The 17,541-nt window shown below is 34.8% G+C and overlaps 1 protein-coding gene across 1 annotated transcript; it reads left to right on the top strand.

Annotated features, from left to right (window-relative positions):
- Window positions 1–712: 712 nt before the first annotated feature.
- LOC18448704 (uncharacterized) lies at window positions 713–11,907 on the top strand. The gene is made up of 2 exons (XM_006858765.4): window positions 713–2,163; window positions 9,844–11,907. Exons 1-2 carry the CDS (start codon window positions 730–732, stop codon window positions 11,326–11,328), a joined length of 2,919 nt encoding a protein of 972 aa, XP_006858827.2. The 5' UTR covers window positions 713–729; the 3' UTR covers window positions 11,329–11,907.
- Window positions 11,908–17,541: the final 5,634 nt, after the last annotated feature.

Here is a 17,541-nt window from a genome sequence, read left to right as displayed (position 1 = left end):
AAATCACAAAAAAAAAGAAGTAATCTCCCCTTTGATGGTGAGCCTTCCTAAATATAAAAACACTCTTTCAAAACAGAAAGAAAATGGCCTTCTAAAAAAGAAATGACTTATCCTTTTAAAAAATGAGTGATTCACATGTAGACCTTAAAATTTTAAGTGAAATACAAAATGCTGTAGAAATTACAAAGAAGCTCAATCAATCTACATTTTTTATTTATTTTAAAATTGTCTTTAGGTTAACTTTATTATTATTATTATTATTAGTTTATTCGTTAGTAGGGCCATGTCTTAAAGCTTGAGGCATGGTCTTATTAATGAAAAACCTTAAAAAAAATCAAAATTTGGATTGTTAGAAAAAAAAAAAAAAAAAAAAAAAAAAAATTGATTTACATAATTTCCACCTATAAATGAAACATTTCATATTTATTTAAAATTTTAAAGTCTATATGTAAATCACTCTAAACCAAACACACCGTATTAAAAATTTACAAATCATCTTGACCGCATCAGAGTAGATCATTTGACAGAGGGAGTAGAAGTAAACTGTGTTCCCGAGGAGCAGGATATATTTGCTCAAAATGATGTTGAGTGTCGACTTTCCAATTTGTTTATGTCAACAACAATGGTGTGGACATGTGTGAACCAGGTTTTGTGGTTGACGAAGAGGAGCATGCCCCTTCTTATAAGAGACATACCCTTCTTTTCCAAACAAGCAAAAAACCAGAGGAAATGGAGGTTGAGAAGGCCACAAGAGGCCATGTCCTGGTGCTTCCCTACACAACTCAAGGTCACATAAATCCCATGCTCCAGTTTTCTCGGCGCCTCACACACAAGGGCCTCAGGGTCACCCTGGTCACCACCATCCAGAACCTCAAGGACATGCGCAAGGCGAACCCCTCCGATCCCGACTTCGTCAGCATTGAACTCATCTCCGATGGCTTCGACGATGGCTTGCCCTCAGAGTTTACAGTCGATGCGTATCTTGCTACCCTGGAACGCGTTGGGTCTCTGACACTCGACAGTCTCCTTGCTCGACTCAGTGTCGAAGGTTCTCGACCTCTCTGCATCATCTACGACTCGTTCCTTCCATGGGTCCTAGATGTTGCACATGCCCATGGCATCTTAGGTGCCACCTACCACACACAGTCTTGTGCCGTAAACACGATTTATCGACACTTGCATGGAAAATTTTCAGGTAAAGAAACAAAGCTTGAATTGCCTCTTTCTCTTCCAGGGATGCCCCTTTTGGACTCTTTGGATCTCCCCTCTTTAATTGCACAGCCAGAAGCCTACCCTGCTTACTTAAAATTGGTAATGGAGCAGTTCAGGAACATGGACAAGGCAGATTTTGTGCTAGAGAACTCATTTGAAAGCTTGGAGGGAGAATTCAGCAGAGAACTGGCCAAGGGGTTGCCCATAAAGATGATCGGACCGGCAGTCCCCTCTGCGTACTTGGACAACAGGATTCCGGACGATAAAGGTCCCACGGCCCATCTATGCAAGGCGGTAGATTGCCTGAATTGGCTCGACGAGAGGCCTTTTCGATCGACAGTGTATGCTGCATTTGGAAGCCTAGTGAGCATGGCTGTGGAGCAAATGGAGGAGATTGCCTGGGGTCTACACGCGAGCAAGAGACCTTTCGTGTGGGTCGTTAAGCCGCCACCCATATACCTAGAGGGGGGAAATCTGTTGCCTAAGGGATTCTCCGAGGCCACGATCGATCAAGGCATCGTTGTCCCGTGGTGCCCTCAGCTCGAGGTGCTATCACACACAGCAACTGCTTGTTTCTTGACTCACTGTGGCTGGAACTCTACGCTCGAGGGGCTAAGCCTCGGAGTGCCAATGGTGGCAGTCCCGCAGTGGACAGACCAACCGACAGACGCTAAGTTTGTATCGGACGTGTGGCAAGTCGGCATTCGTGCGAAAGCCGATGACAGGGGGATTGTTTGCCGAGACGAAGTGGCAAAGTGTTTGAGAGATGTCCTGGACGACGACAGAGCAGCTCAGATAAGGAGGAATGCAGAGAGGTGGAGAGAGTTGGCTACGGAGGCTCTGGATGAGGGGGGTAGCTCAGATAGAAATATTGATGAATTTGTGGCTGCTGTGTTAGAAAATAAGGATTCGGGCCGAGACTCGCTGGGGGTCGGGGGACCCAATCAGGCTTGAAAGACTCGTTTTATACTTGGCCGAGTCCAAGCTGAAGGACTAATATCACATAAGGAATTCCTTCGCCACACGTAACCAGTTCCTATCTGCTTGGTTTCGGACTCAAAGTTAGTAGTGAGTCTAACTCGGACGTGTCTGAGTCGGACTTGCCATGTTTTTCCTACAGTGGTTTTATGTATCATACACTCGTATTGTGCGTAATACAGCACGGGGGATTCTATCCTCATCTACTAAGATGGATGGTGTAGAATAGCTGTGCCGTGGTGAATATCCATCACTTGATCTCGGCTCGATCTCCATCGTCCTTTATTGGAAATTAACGGCGGATGTACTCTATGGTGATCTTTTTAGTAGATCAAAACTACTGGACTTTTTTGTGTTTTTTGGGATGGGTGTGTGTGTGAATAATTATTTTGGGGTTTCTGAACCATAGTTTCTCCTAAAGAGAAGCAGCATGCCATGTGCTGTTTGTCTATTTCTAAGCAGTATGCCATGTGCTCTATGTCTATTTCTGAACTGTAATGATTCTCTCTCGGTCTTAGCGTGACAAAATTTTAGGGTAATTTGCACTATAGTTAACAAGTCTCTGTTTAAAAAATAATTTTTTAAAAATTCATTAAAAACATTGAGTTTTTCAAAAGATCTTTAAAAATTATTATTATTTTTTTAACGGAACCTATAAAAATCTGCATTTTATCTTTTTTAAAGAAACTTTTCAGAAAAAATCTTCACTATATAGCTTTATTTCTTCATTAACTTAATATTATTGAATTTTGGTTTAAAGATAAGCACATAAATAGTGGGAGTAAATTAAGAATCTTGATTTAATAGATTCGATCTAGATCACCAATTTAATGATCCGACATAGATACGTGAGTGAACAAATCCACCCCACCGATCTGGGTTTTAAAACATAAGTTTTAAATGAGTGCTTGATTGGTTGAAAGTTTGTAAAATTTTAGATAGTTCATAATTTGGATAGCTTTATCAAAATCCATCCAAATTATCAACTATCTAACATTTTACAAACTTTCAACTAATCAAGCATTGGTTTAAATCTATTTTAAAACCGGGATCAGTGGATTATTCTCTCACATACATGTGTATACTATCCATCTACTCCCTCAGGCTAAACTTATATTACTAATACCGTGTAGATCCCAAATTTTGGGTATATGATCTCTAGAGCCATGCAACAAACCATCAAAAAAAAGAAAATAGAAATTAACTCTAGATCCCAAATTTTGGGTATATGATACCTAGAGCCACGCAACTAACTTTAAAGAAACAGAAAAATTAACTCTCATTGTCCCTAAAAAAAGTGGCATCCCAATATTTTTCTAGAACCATCTAATTTTTATTAGGAATGATCTAGATGTTCAATAATTCAAAATCCAATTTTTTTTTATTTAAAAATAATAATCTGGTTATAACTAGGTGGATCCATAATTTGAAATAATAATAATAAAAAAAGCCTCCCTAGTAAATGTTTTGCCCGAAGGGGTAAATGTATAGCAAAGTATATGTACTCACATTATATCTGGAAAGAAAAAGGATACCCGACAAAGAAGTAAAGATGCACCTCAAAACCCTAGCAGGAAATACAGTTTTGGCACCAGAAACAACTTGCATGGATTGAAAATTTAATTTTACCCGTGATCACAAGTATGATGTATTTGTGAGAATTGATAATAGGCGGCCTAGGCAACATACTATAAGCTACAATAATTTTGCAGTTTAAACTTTTCTTTTTTCCTCTCAGATCCATGACTATCGAGGTTGAGATGACTTTTTTTATATTTTTCCAGCGGTGGAATATAAATTTTTGACAATTTTTTAAATGGCCACTTGAAGAAGCAGTTGCAAAACCGCAAAGCTATGCACAACTTTACCTTTTTAAAAAAGGAAAATGGTTTGATAGGGCTGCAATCCTTTCAAAATAACTCAATAAAAAATTACAAGTTAAGCATTGGAAAACCTTTACATCGATCATCTCGACTTGAACATCATGATTGTGAAAAAAATTAGGATTTCAAGCTCTAAAAATAGTGTATATTGTAACAAATTATTTAGACAGTCCATTTTACTTTTAAAACAAGTGTTCACAAATCCACAATATCTATACCTATATTTGAGTTTCAAATTTTATTGTTGGTTTTGAAAATTGATTTTTGAGCTATCATAGAGATTTTTGTTTCAAGTTTTACTGTTGATTTTGAAAATTGATTTTTGAGCCATCATAGATATTTTTGGCGCAAAAAGTAGTTTCCGAGGATTTGAGGTGAGGCGTTGTTTTGTTTTCATGAAGTCTACGTCTCGTAGAAACCTCTTCCTTTATAAAAATTGACGTTAAAATCTCAATAACTCCCACCGTTGACATGTACAGACAATGCGTGTGGATGTAGAAAACGGTCCTTACAATAACACTAACGGACGTTGTTTTCATTATAATAACGATCATGTAACGGCAATGCCGTTTATATGGGGTTTCAATTTCACTTCATAGACAAAATTAAAGAAAGGAAAAAAAGAAGAAGAAAAAATTATCACAATATATCTTAATTTTTCTCTAATTAAAAAAAAACTTTCAACGTTCATAAACATTGTCCACACCTTTTTTCTTTATTTTCGACATTTTATTTTTTTACTAAAATAACCTTCACACAGAAGTGGCATTACTTGGTCAAATACTTTTGACAAGTGAGCCTTACTTGGTCGAATGATGGGATCCTCTAAAAAATATAACCTTCATGTCCCCACCGTCATAGAAAATACGTCCATCATTAGATTTCCTCTTGAAAGAACCACCTAAATGTAAAACGATTTTCACTCCATTGTCACCCATTATTGTTACTTACAAGCTCAATCACTACAGAGAAATTTTAGATGAAAACAATAACAAAATACTGTTGAGAAGTTTCAAAATACTTATATATAATGAGGAGGTTGCATTATAGAGGGACATTAGATTGCAATACAGATGCCACAACATAAATAAAAATTTAAAACTTATTTATGCAATATTTTAATAAAAAAAATTACAACCACTCAAGTACTATAACAAAACAACATAATATTTCTTGTAAATTTTCACATCGCAAATCCAAGGAAATATAATTAAAAGCCTGGCAATTTTGGTGACATACCGATAAAATAGTGTTGGAGTGTATATTTCATGCTCGCGGATTGGGTAATAGCTCTTAGAGACCTCGTTCAGAGATTGAGAAATAGACGAGAAAATAGAAAATAGATGAGATAGAAGGTAGATAAGGAATACACATATATATATATATATATATATATATATATATATATATATATATATATATATATATATATATATATATATATATATATATATATATATATATATGGAAAAAGTTTTTATAGGTTGCAACCTTAAAATGTAGATTCACATATGCACCTAAAAAATCTATCGGAAATGTTGTTTTAATGTTGAAAACACCCTATAATTGATCATCTCGACATCGAGATGTATGAATATGAAAAAAAAAAAAATTTGAGCCCCAGAAATAGTCCATCTTGCAATATATTATCTAAACCATCAATTTTCAAGATTTTCATATATTTATAAATCTACATTATTTGAACCATTTTTAAAATTTAAAAATTTCTAATTAGGTACGAAAATAGATTTTAAGATAATACTAAATATATTTTACAACAAAATTACATGTTATGATAAAATTTTAAGGTGTGCCTTAATTGGATTGTTTAAGGGTTTAAGGTTGCAACTTTATAGAAAAGAAGCAAAGGAAGAGAGATGTGGGGTTAGAGAGAGTGGGATGGGAAGATATAAGGTTTAACGATAAAAAAAACGTGAAAAGGGCAAGAGAAGTTCATAAATAATTATGGTTATTTTTATACCGTATAATCACCCAATGGTATTCGAAGTGCCGTATAAAATGCACTAAACATTACGGTACTTAAAATACCATAATGGTGCTTCACGGTGATACGATTATCGTGAAGATTATTTTAATAAAAAAATATCGAAAATGAGGAAAAAAAGGTGTGGACGAGGCTTATAAAAGTGGAGAGTTTTTTTTCTAATAGGCAAAAATTAAAGTATATTTGTGATAATTTCTCAAAAAAAAAAAAAAAAAACAATGATTTTCAAATTGCAAATTGCTCGGTGAGACGGCCAACTCACCTATAGAAGTTTGTCCCCCTCTCATATGGATTTTGGATCAAAAAGTTCAAGATTGGTTAATCTGAACTACTACGTGATTATGAATTTAGAATTTTGTCCTCCTAAAAAAAATTGTACTTTTCACATTTTTATTTTCCATCATCTTTTTTGACGCATAGTAAAAGAACCTTTTTTTGACGTTCATATCTAATATGGATGTCTGATGCATGCGGAGACTCACCTGTTTTCGTGAGTTGGCTGACTCACCAAAACCAAAACCGTGTCCCTATCAAATTAATAAAATCGGTTGAAATTGTTTGATGGGTCTTCACCTGTCCAGTAGTTTCTCTTGCTGGCTTTTCATATGGAAAGAGATTTGGTTTTAGGCTAAAAAATAAGAGGGAAAATTTTATATAGAGCGGATTCTCTAAACAATCAAATTTGAGCCTACATCAAAACTTTCACTAGAAGAGGTTGTTTTGATGATCAAATATCTTCAAATTGATCATCTTGACATCAAAATGCATGGACATGAGAAAAAAATGGATTTCAACTTTTGGAAATAATGTATTTCGTAACGCATTTTTGGACCGTCAATATTCAAGTATTCATAGAACTATCGATCTACAATTTTTTTTGAAGCTTTAAGTTTTATAAATAAATATGAAAATCTATTTTAAAGCTATCACAAAGATTTTCAATATTGAAACCATATTTCTCAACACTATTTGAAAGTAGGCTCTAATTTGATTGTTTAGAGCCTAGGCTATATACAAACCGCACTCAAAATAAAAATGACTCCCCAACTTGGAATAACTGTCCTTGTGTTACATTAACAAAATGTTATGTATTTAAAATATCTCTCCGTTACTTCCTCACTTGTGTCCATTGTTTCCTTTGTTTTTTCTTTATGGGCGTTTTTTAAAAGCTTAGTGCATATCACCCATCACTTGGAGACAAATTGTGTGCGGAATACGTGACCTGCTTTTTGTAAATTATTTACAAGTCAATGGTCCAAGTATAATGAGGCGGCTGTTGATTAGTTTTTCTTTCTGTCCCCAATCCCCCCAAAAAATTAAAAATTATAGAGGTATCATGCTCTTGTAGGAGCAAAACTGTACACTTACTCCCTCTCTCTTTTTTTCCCTACAGAAAATTTATCACAAAAATACTCCTAATGTTTGAGCTATTTAACATTTTACCGTAGTAGGCGCATTTCGATAATTTTAAAATCCATTTTGACGTGTCATTTGATGGGCTATTTAAAATTTATATCATTTGAAGAAAAAAAAAATTAATGGTAAGATTTTAATGAGCAATGATCCAATGCAACGGTTATATTATAGTATAATGCAGTGACACTTCTAGAAAACCATGTTTGTGGTATTTATATGACTCCAAATTTTGCACACACACTCTCTTCATCTCAATAATCAATCCTCCTGAAAAAAAAAAGTTCAATTTGAACCCTAGATATGTTCAAAATGAGTCCCCTCCAAAATCGAATCTAGACCATTCATTTTGTAAATTTTAAGATCTTAGCTTTTATAAACTCAAAATCATTTTTTCCTTTTTTAACATTGTTCATCTAATGATAATATAGCCATCCAAAAAAATTGGAAATGAAAAAATATTTTTAAGGCCTAGATCTAAGCATCTCACCAAAATGAACGGCTTATGTTAATTGGGTTAAAAAAATACTTTCTATGTTGTGTTTTCATTGTTTTTCTTTTTTTGTGATTGTTCATTAGAATGAAAAGAGTTTATATTTCAAAATTTGAATCAACATGAGGCTGGAGGCAAAGGGGGAGCGGTCTGCCTTGTTAAAATCGTTTCGGGTTCGGATCGTGGTCACAATGGTGGCCCAGATGCCGTTCCTAGCAAGGCGATGGGTAAATTGGAGGAATGGGTTTATGTGACCTTGTGCTGGATAGGGAAGAAGTAGAACATGAACACTCTTGGCCCTCTCTTCCTCCATTCTCTGTGCCTGCTTTGCTGGTTTGGTGGAGGGGCAGGAGCGAGAATAAATGACCAATTTATGGACCACCTAACCCACTTGATCTCATCATAAAGACAAATAATGTGACCTCATGGAGTACCCTTGGAATTACATTGGTGCTGGTTACTGTGAAGTCCAAGTAAATTGGTCCAAGTTTTTGCTTTCTTATTTTGTCCGTGTCTCTCCGTCAAGGTTTAAAAATTAAGCGATTTGGAACATAATCGTCGGATTTGATAATTTTAAACTCATTTATTAAGCTTTAATTGATGAAATATAGAAAAATTTATAGTATTAAATAAATATTTTGAAAATATAATTAAATAATAACTTTTTATGTAAACTCTGTAGCTTTTAAAAATAGTTGGAAACAACATGAATGCAAAATTTATAACATAAGTGCATAATTTTTTTAAAAATCAAATATGTTATTTTATTTTAAAAAATTGAAACATTTTATCAAAGTAGAGCATAATTTTTACTACCAAATTATAAATTTTAATTTATTTTGGCCTTTAAGTGAAACTCTTAATTGCAAAAGTATAATAGCTATAATGACCTGTCTTAATATTATGGAATAAAATTTTGGAAAAATTGCATAAAACTCTCAAAAATAGATTTCTTAAGCAATTAACCTCCAACCTAACTTTTTCTAACTACTTTTTTCTCAAAACCATGTTTTCTAACAAATACTCCTCAACTCAAAAAATAAACTAAAATGAGGCTAAAATACCCCTCATTTGGAAAAAAAAAAAAAAAAGGAGGCTAAAATATAGCCGCCGGAATTTGGAAGAGGCATTCCGACGCTATATTTTAAAAATTATAAATTTTAATTTATGAACTATCTAAAATTTTACAAACTTTGAACCAATCAAGCACTCATTTAAAACTTATGTTTTAAAACCCAGATCGGTGGGGTGGATTTGTTCAATCACATATCTGTGTCAGATCATTAAATTGGTGATCTAGATCGGATATAGATGGGTTTGAATTAATAATCTAGAAAAACATAAAAAATAAAAAATTAAGCGTGTGGTTTGTATAGAGTCGAGGCTCTAAACAATCAAAGTAAATCACACCTTCAAATAGTATCGAAAGATGCTGTTTCAATACTGAAAATCTTTGAGATGCCTTGAAAATTTATTTTTATATGTAATAATAAAATTTAACACTTTAAAACTAGCATAGATGAGAGCAAAACTAAGACCACTTGCTAATTTTGAATATTAACAGTCCAAAAATGCATTCCAAGATTCACTATTTCTAAGACTTGAAATCTTTTTTTTCTCATGGCCATACATATTGAGGTTGAGATGATCAATGGGACGATTTTTTGGCTTCAAAACAATATTTTATAGTGTTTTTTGACGTGGTCTTAAATTGATTGTTTAGAGCTTGACTTTACATAGACTTTTTCCTTTTGATAAATTTAAACAAATATGTATGTGGTCTGGAGGGGCCACCTAACAACAAGGACATTGCGATACAGAGCAAGACAAAAGCTGCACTCAAACCAATAGAATAACGATCCCTATGTAATTTAAGCATCCATGCCGCTCCTTTTTTCATACAAGCAAAAAACCTAAGGAAAATGGAGGTCGAGAAGGGCAGAGGAGGCCATGTCCTGGTTCTTCCCTACCCAACTCAAGGCCACATAAACCCCATGCTCCAGTTTTCTCGACGCCTCACACACAAGGGCCTCAGGGTCACCCTGGTCATCACCATCCAAAACCTCCAGGAAATGCGCGCATCGAACCCCTCTGACCCGGCCTTTCTCGACATCGAACACATCTCTGATGGCTTCGATGATGGCTTGCCCGTGGATTTTAAGCTGGATACTTATGTTGACAGCCTTAAACGTGTCGGGTCCCAGACACTTGACAGTCTCCTTACTCGACTCGGTGCCGAGGGTGTTCGACCTCTCTGCGTCATCTACGACTCGTTCCTTCCTTGGGCCCTAGATGTTGCACATGCCCATGGCATCCTGGGGGCTGCCTTCCACACACAGTCCTGTGCAATTAATACACTGTATCTACTCCACCATGACAAATTCTCAGATAAGAAAACAGACATCACGACGCCTATTTCTGTTCCTGGGATGCCCATTTTGGAGTCTTCGGATCTCCCCTCCTACATGTCGGAGCCCGAACTCTATCCGGCCTACTTAAAAATGGTGGTGCTGGACCAGTTAAGTAACATGGATCAAGCTGATTTTGTTCTAGCGAACTCGTTTGATAGCTTGGAGGGAGAATTGAGCAGAGAATTGGCCAAGGCATTTCCCCTAAAGATGATCGGGCCGGCAGTCCCGTCCGTGTATCTGGACAACATGATTGCAGACGATAAAGGCTCCGATGCCGATCTATACAAGGCGGTAAATTGCCTGGGTTGGCTCGACGAGAGGCCGGTCCGGTCCACGGTATATGTTTCATTTGGGAGCTTGGTGGGCATGCCTAAGGAGCAGATGGAGGAGATTGCTTGGGGTCTGCATGCGAGCAAGAGGTTTTTCGTATGGGTGGTTAGGACTCTGCCGAGACATCTAGAGGGCCGGAATCTGCTGCCTAAGGGATTCTCTGAAGCCACCAAAGATCGAGGACTCGTTGTTTCTTGGTGCCCCCAGCTTGAGGTGCTATCTCACAGAGCAGTTGCCTGTTTCTGGACTCACTGTGGTTGGAACTCGACCCTCGAGGGGCTAAGCCTCGGGGTGCCAATGGTGGCGATGCCACAATGGACGGACCAACTGACAAATGCAAAGTTTGTGTCGGATGTTTGGCGGGTCGGCATGCGCCCGAAAGCGGATAACAGAGGGATTGTTGGCAGAGAAGAGGTGGAGAGGTGTTTGAGAGAGGCCATGGAAGGGGAGACAGCAGCTGAAATGAGGAGGAATGCAGAGAGGTGGAGCGAGCTGGCTAAGGAGGCTCTGGATGAGGGGGGTAGCTCAGATAGGAATATCAATGAATTTGTCGCTACTGTGTGCTTTAGACAAGTAAGACACTCGTGTTGTATCGGTCATTAACAAAGAGGACTCGGGTCGGGTCGGGACTAATCAGTGTCTTGAGCCTGAGTCGAGGCCATGGATGAGGGAGGTTGTTCATATCAATGAATTTGTGGGTAGTGTCTCAAAGTATGCTTTAGAGTTTAGATAACTAAACACTTGTGTTGTGTCACTGTTAAAAAACAACGACTCGGGTCGGAACTCGTCTGTGTCTTGAGCCCGAGTCAGGTCCAGCAGACTCGCCCGAGTTACATGCGTCGGGCACTAGGCCGACTTCATGTGACATGGGTTCGTGTGCAACAATGTGTTTTGCCTTGGGGTGGCATACCATTTGATATATGGTGGTGCTCTATGGTGGAGTCTACTGTCCATTTCTGAGACAGGTGGTGGAGATTAACTTTGAAAATCCATCATTTAGACTTAGATCCAATCACAACTGTCCCTTATTGGGGTCAAACGGTGGATGCACTACGTCGTGTATCTTCTACTCAGGCAAAAATATAAAAAGAAACTTGGTGGTGGATTCATTGTGTCTCCCTTGGTATATGGAAAACTATTTGGGATTTTCCCCTTAAATAAACAACATTTTAGGCGGTATTATATGGACACTGTATTCATGAATGTCGCAAGTGTTTAATGCGACGGCCTAAAATATTAGTATACATAGGCATGCTTGTACCTTTATTTTTTATAAAAGTAAAATAAAATATTTAATTAATATACAAAATTATTTTCCAATTTATGACAACAATTGTTTAAATGGAGAGGTTTGGTGGTGCTTACGGCATTGAGCTCAATCCAATGGGTTAGGAGTTTGAATTGAAGACGTTAAGCAACTAATAAAATATTATGCAATATATAATCTGATTTTTCCATTCATTTCATATAATTAATGATGGTTTGACGGTAGTGAATTTTTTATCTCGTATGGATAAAAGAAAGCCATGTTTAAATATGAGATCACCCTCAAGTAAAGCCTAGCATGGCATCATTTTACATGCTTGCTATTAAAGTGATATCTTAAGTTTGCTGTTGAACTTTTTATAACCCAAAGGACACCACTAAGTGAATTGTTTTTTATGTATATATTGAAAAAGAACACGGTTTTGGTGAGGCAGCCGAATCACCAATTACGTGCGGTCCCTTGTCTATCTAACGCCCATCTTTAAAGTGGACGTAAAAAAATGTTATCCGTTTTAAAATCGTTGGTAAAGAGAGGAATTTAAAAAATAATATTTATATTTTTTGAAAAAAAATAATCTAAATTTAGATTATTGTCATGATTGAGATTATTGATATCTAAAACTTTGGATTAGAAATACATCTTTAAGATATATTTTGTAGATAGACCGTACAAGAATAGTGTGAGTTGGTTGACTCACCAAACACTTTTTCTATTGATAATCCAAGAGCCATAACTCTTCTTTTAATAAGGGTTATGAACCCCGAGGGTTAAAGGTAAAATGGCACTTTCTCACTCCATTGGGACTCGACCTTCACCATTTATAAACAAGTTTTATTGGATTTTCCACATTGTTACAACCAATTTCAAGCATTTTGTAAATTTTATCTCTTTAATAACTTATGATCTTAAAGTTTCAAAGTAAATTTTTGTAAATTATTTTATGAAATTTGAAATCATGTCAAGGTCCATACCAAAAGCTTAAAAACAATTGATGTCTCTCATGGACTAGCTACCAAGGCCAAACTATTTTTGAAGTCTCAGAAGTATAAACTTCGTACTTTTAATGTCTCAAGGAATGATTTCAAATATTAAAGATCCAAAATCATTATTTTAAAAAAATAATGTTAAAATAAAATTACGGAGTTTTTTAAAAAAAAAGCTCACCTTGAAAATTAGAGAAAGATGTTGCCTTCTTGCATAGTGTATTAGCTATCATGTTGACCAAACGGCAAATAAAAGAACGAAAAAAATAACTGAGCTTAAAGTAAGTAAAATAAGAAATAATTTTTAACACAGCAAAATAAAATGGATAATAGCATAATTTTTTTTTGTTAGTTCTATTTTTTTGAATAATTAAGAAATGAAATTGAGATGTAACTATTTTCTCTTCTCCATTTCAAGAAGCTCCCCAATCACTTTGCCTTGAAAATTGTCCAAAAATTAAATATTAGACTGACCAATGCAATGTTGATCACCTACTGCTGATGCGACACTTTCCAAATCTTTCGTCTCTTTCGGCCACGTTCTTATTTCCTTCTTTGTCTTATTCCTCTCCTAATCATAACGAGGTTTTATAATTAATTTGCTTTCTTATTAGAAAATTGTTTAATTGGGCTGCAACCCTATCATCATAAGTAATGCAGAAAATTGTTTAATTGGCCTGCAACCCTATCATCATAAGTAATGCCGAGCTTCTGGTCGAAAATTGCAATTCAAGCATTGGAAAATCTTTATTTCGATCATCTCGATTTGAATGTTATGGTTATAAAAAATAAATTAAAATTTTAAGTTATAAAAATAGTAACAAATTGTCTAGACACTTCATTTATCCTAAAAAAAAGTGTTTATAAATCCCCAAGATTTATATATTTTTTTAGTTTTAAAATTTATTGTCGGTATTAGAAATTGATTTTAGAGCCATCACGCAGACTTTCATTGAGGAAATTGCTTTATGGACGAGGATCAAGTCAAAATCTGGTGGCTACAAATTTTAATTTTATTTTTAGAGTTTGGCTAAAAATTTTTATTTTTATTTATTAAGATTAATTATTAAAATTAGGATTTTTAGGTTTAGTTTGATAAATTTGTTAATTTTAGAGTCCATCTTTAATTTGAAATAATCTCTTTGTTTTAGTGATAAGTCTCTTAAAAAAAAAAAAAAGTTCACCCTTTTGAAATGGTAATACGTGTTTAGGATTGTTTCTTTAGATAAGATTAAGGGTGTGGTTATCTATTAGGGATCGGAGTGACAATTTAGATAAGTTTTTACAAAAGGAGTTAAGTTTTTTAATAAGAGTTGGGAGACCTAATGGGTTATATTTTTTAAAGAGATAATAGTTATTGTTTGGTAGTTTCTTAGGGAGGTTATTTACTTTGTCGATAGGAGTAAATTAGGTTGTTAATCAAAAGTTAAAGTAAGTTTAGGAAAGTTTATAATTTCCTTTGGAATATGGCGTGCATGGTTGATGATAGTATATTTATATTATTAAAGAGATAAATACGTATTAGTTTGTGTTGGGTTGAAACTAGGAGTCACGCAGGTGGAAGGATGAAGGAAGGAGTTGTAGCTATCTTAAGGAAGTTGGGTGGAAAGAACTTAAAAGTAGATTTGAAAGGAGTTGTAGCTACCTTAAGGAAGATGGGTGGAAAGAACCTAAAAGTAGATATGGTTTGATTAATTATCATTTTAAGTATTTAATAGGGAGATATATTAGGGGTTATCTTTTGAGAGTCATGAGGAGGTGATTTAAATGTATAAAAGGAGGTGATTTAAATGTATAAAAGGATGCACACACGGGAAAGATTGAATTTTATGGAATAAAGAAGGTGTTTTTTTTGTAGAGAGAGAGAACGGTCCCTTTGTGGGTGTTATTTCTGTTCTTATATTTATGGACTCATGTAGAAATACTATCGGTGCATTTTGTTGTTTCTTTTTGTAATTTTTTTCATGACTTTTATTTCTTTATCTTGAACACGGTTAATTTGCCCGGTGGTATTCACCGGTAAATTTTATACTGCATCAGCCTAGACTTTATAGAAACTTCATCCTTTTTTACTTTTTATTTGGGTGTGGTTTGCTTAAGGTTGCACTCTTAAACAATCAAAATGAGTTGCACTTCCAAATTTTGTCATGAGATACAAGAATCTATTTTTATATCTAATTATAGAAATTTAAACCCCAAAAATGGTTCATATCAAGTAGATTTATAAACGTATAAAAATGTTGAAAATGAATAGTCTAGATGATGTGTTGCAAGATGTATAATTTTATGGCTTGAAATATCTTTTTTCTTCCATATCTATATATCTTAGTAATGATCTATTTGATGTTTTTCAAATATCAAAATAACCTTTTTTAAGGATTTTAAAGGTACATTTTACTTCTACATTTTAAGGTGTCAACCGTATATAAAGTTTTTCCTTCTTATTTATATGGTTTCCTTTCTTCCTTCTGGTCTTTTATTAAAGGATCCGGTTTTTATGAGTCTCCCAACTCATACTATTTTCATACGGGCTCCCTTGAACACCCATTATTAGTAATGAGCTATTTATATGGTTTCCTTTCTTCCTTCAGGTCTTTTATTAAAGGATCCGGTTTTTATGAGTCTCCCAACTCATACTATTTTCATACGGGCTCCCTTGAACACCCATTATTAGTTATGAGCTTGGATCCAAATCTGTAGTGATCCATGATCACTATGATGATCATGAATATAAAAAATAAAATAAAATAAAATAAAATGTTAAAACATATTTATTAGAAGATTTTCCTATCCATTGGATAGGAATCTTTAGTCGTGAACGCTCATCTTAAATATGGACGTGTGCGGGCTAGTGACTGCGCTGACTCACAAAACACTTTCTCTTTAGGTTTCGGTTTCTAAGCGGCCAAGCCCGCATATGTAGAAATGCGGGCATATTAATAAATCTATTTTTGAGATGGATTTTAAGACTTAATTTTCAAGGACATGTAATCAGAGATCATGAATATGAAAAACTAAATAAATTTGAAAAACTAGAAATAATAATTCTAATAAGAAAACATTTAGACTGATAGTTTTCATTGTTTTTAAATGGAACACCTAGACCGCATATGTAGAAATGCGGTCCAGCCTGCATGAAACAATTTTTCATACTGAGATGTTATTTTCGTGTCAGAATATCTGTTAACCATTCATTCATATCACGAGAAGAAAAAAAAATAAAAAAAAATAATATATATATATATATAGGATATAAATACAAAATCCAAAATGAAACATACCACAACAAAAAACAACCTAATACCAAAACCAAAAGCAGTTTCGTTCTTACTAGTCATTACGCTGATGGAGGACTTAGCACTTTTGAAGGTGTCAGTAGATGGTGTCAGTCAGATAGGAAAGTAACTAGAGATTTTGGGTTCGTTCCTTAGTAGAGTCGAATCCAACTTCAAAAAAAAAACCCGGACTTAATTGGTTAGCTCTTGACAACTTGCAATGCTACGTCCTGCTCAGTTCCTACCAAGGGTAGGGGCCCCCTCCCCGACTCACCCAAAACAAGCTAGATTGGGAAAATAAGTGGGTATAGGGTGCTGCGAGCACTAAATTGGAAAGTAAGTGGGAATAGCGTCCTGCGAGCACTAGATTGGAAACTAGACGGAGGCCTTTTTCCTATCTCCATAGAGATTTCGTTTCATCGCCTTTGTGTGAAGTCTTTTTCCTATGTCCATAGCATACGAGCGTTCGTAAAACCGGCCGATCTAATTGTCAATCGGCTGGTTAGATTGGAACTAGTCAGCGATTGGTTCCGGTTTTGGTGGTCACCCAATATTTTAAACTTTAAATAGAATAGTACTTCAAATTCAAATTCATATCAAATACATTAAAGTGGTATATTGGTAGATGATAGGTTTTTATATAAATTAGGGTCCGAATCTTGTTCTAGCGCTTCATAAATTCATAATTCATACTTAGTTTAGCCACCAGCGTTGTTTTCTTTGTTAGGTTCATAAATTCATAATTCATACTTAGCCACCAGCATTGTTTTCTTTGCCAGCGCTTCATAAATTAATTTCTACCATTTACTACTTAGTTGATAAAAATAAGGGCTTATATTATATATAATATAAATTTTTCTTTATTTTCTTTTAAGAAAAAAAAGATAATTTTTTTAGAAAAAAGATCACTTCCTTAAAAAAAAAAAAGAGCCGGTCAAGTCGATTTTTTAACACTATTTTAATAATCCTTACATTATGGTAAAGATTAAAAAATATTTTGGTCATTGATACTCACTTTTATATTTTTCTATCTTTTCAGAAAATTTTAAAAATATCCCTAAGCACAAATCGACTCGTTAAAATCCATTGTTTCATTATATTTCAATTTCATTTGAGTTTGTTTTGTTTTAATCACATTCTTTATATGCTTTTCATACTGTAGTAGAATTTTTTGTGTATATATATTAACAATTTTTTAATCATTCTAAACTTGCCCAATTGGAACAATTGAATCCGCGAGTTTACTGATTAGGTTGGTTAAATCGCTTTCAACCCATGTTGGTTAAATCGC

Source organism: Amborella trichopoda, chromosome 6, assembly GCF_054954075.1.
Source record: "Amborella trichopoda isolate Santa Cruz 75 chromosome 6, AtrichopodaSantaCruz75HAP2 v2.0, whole genome shotgun sequence".
NCBI lineage: Eukaryota > Viridiplantae > Streptophyta > Magnoliopsida > Amborellales > Amborellaceae > Amborella > Amborella trichopoda.
This window is presented reverse-complemented; position numbering and strand designations above follow the sequence as displayed.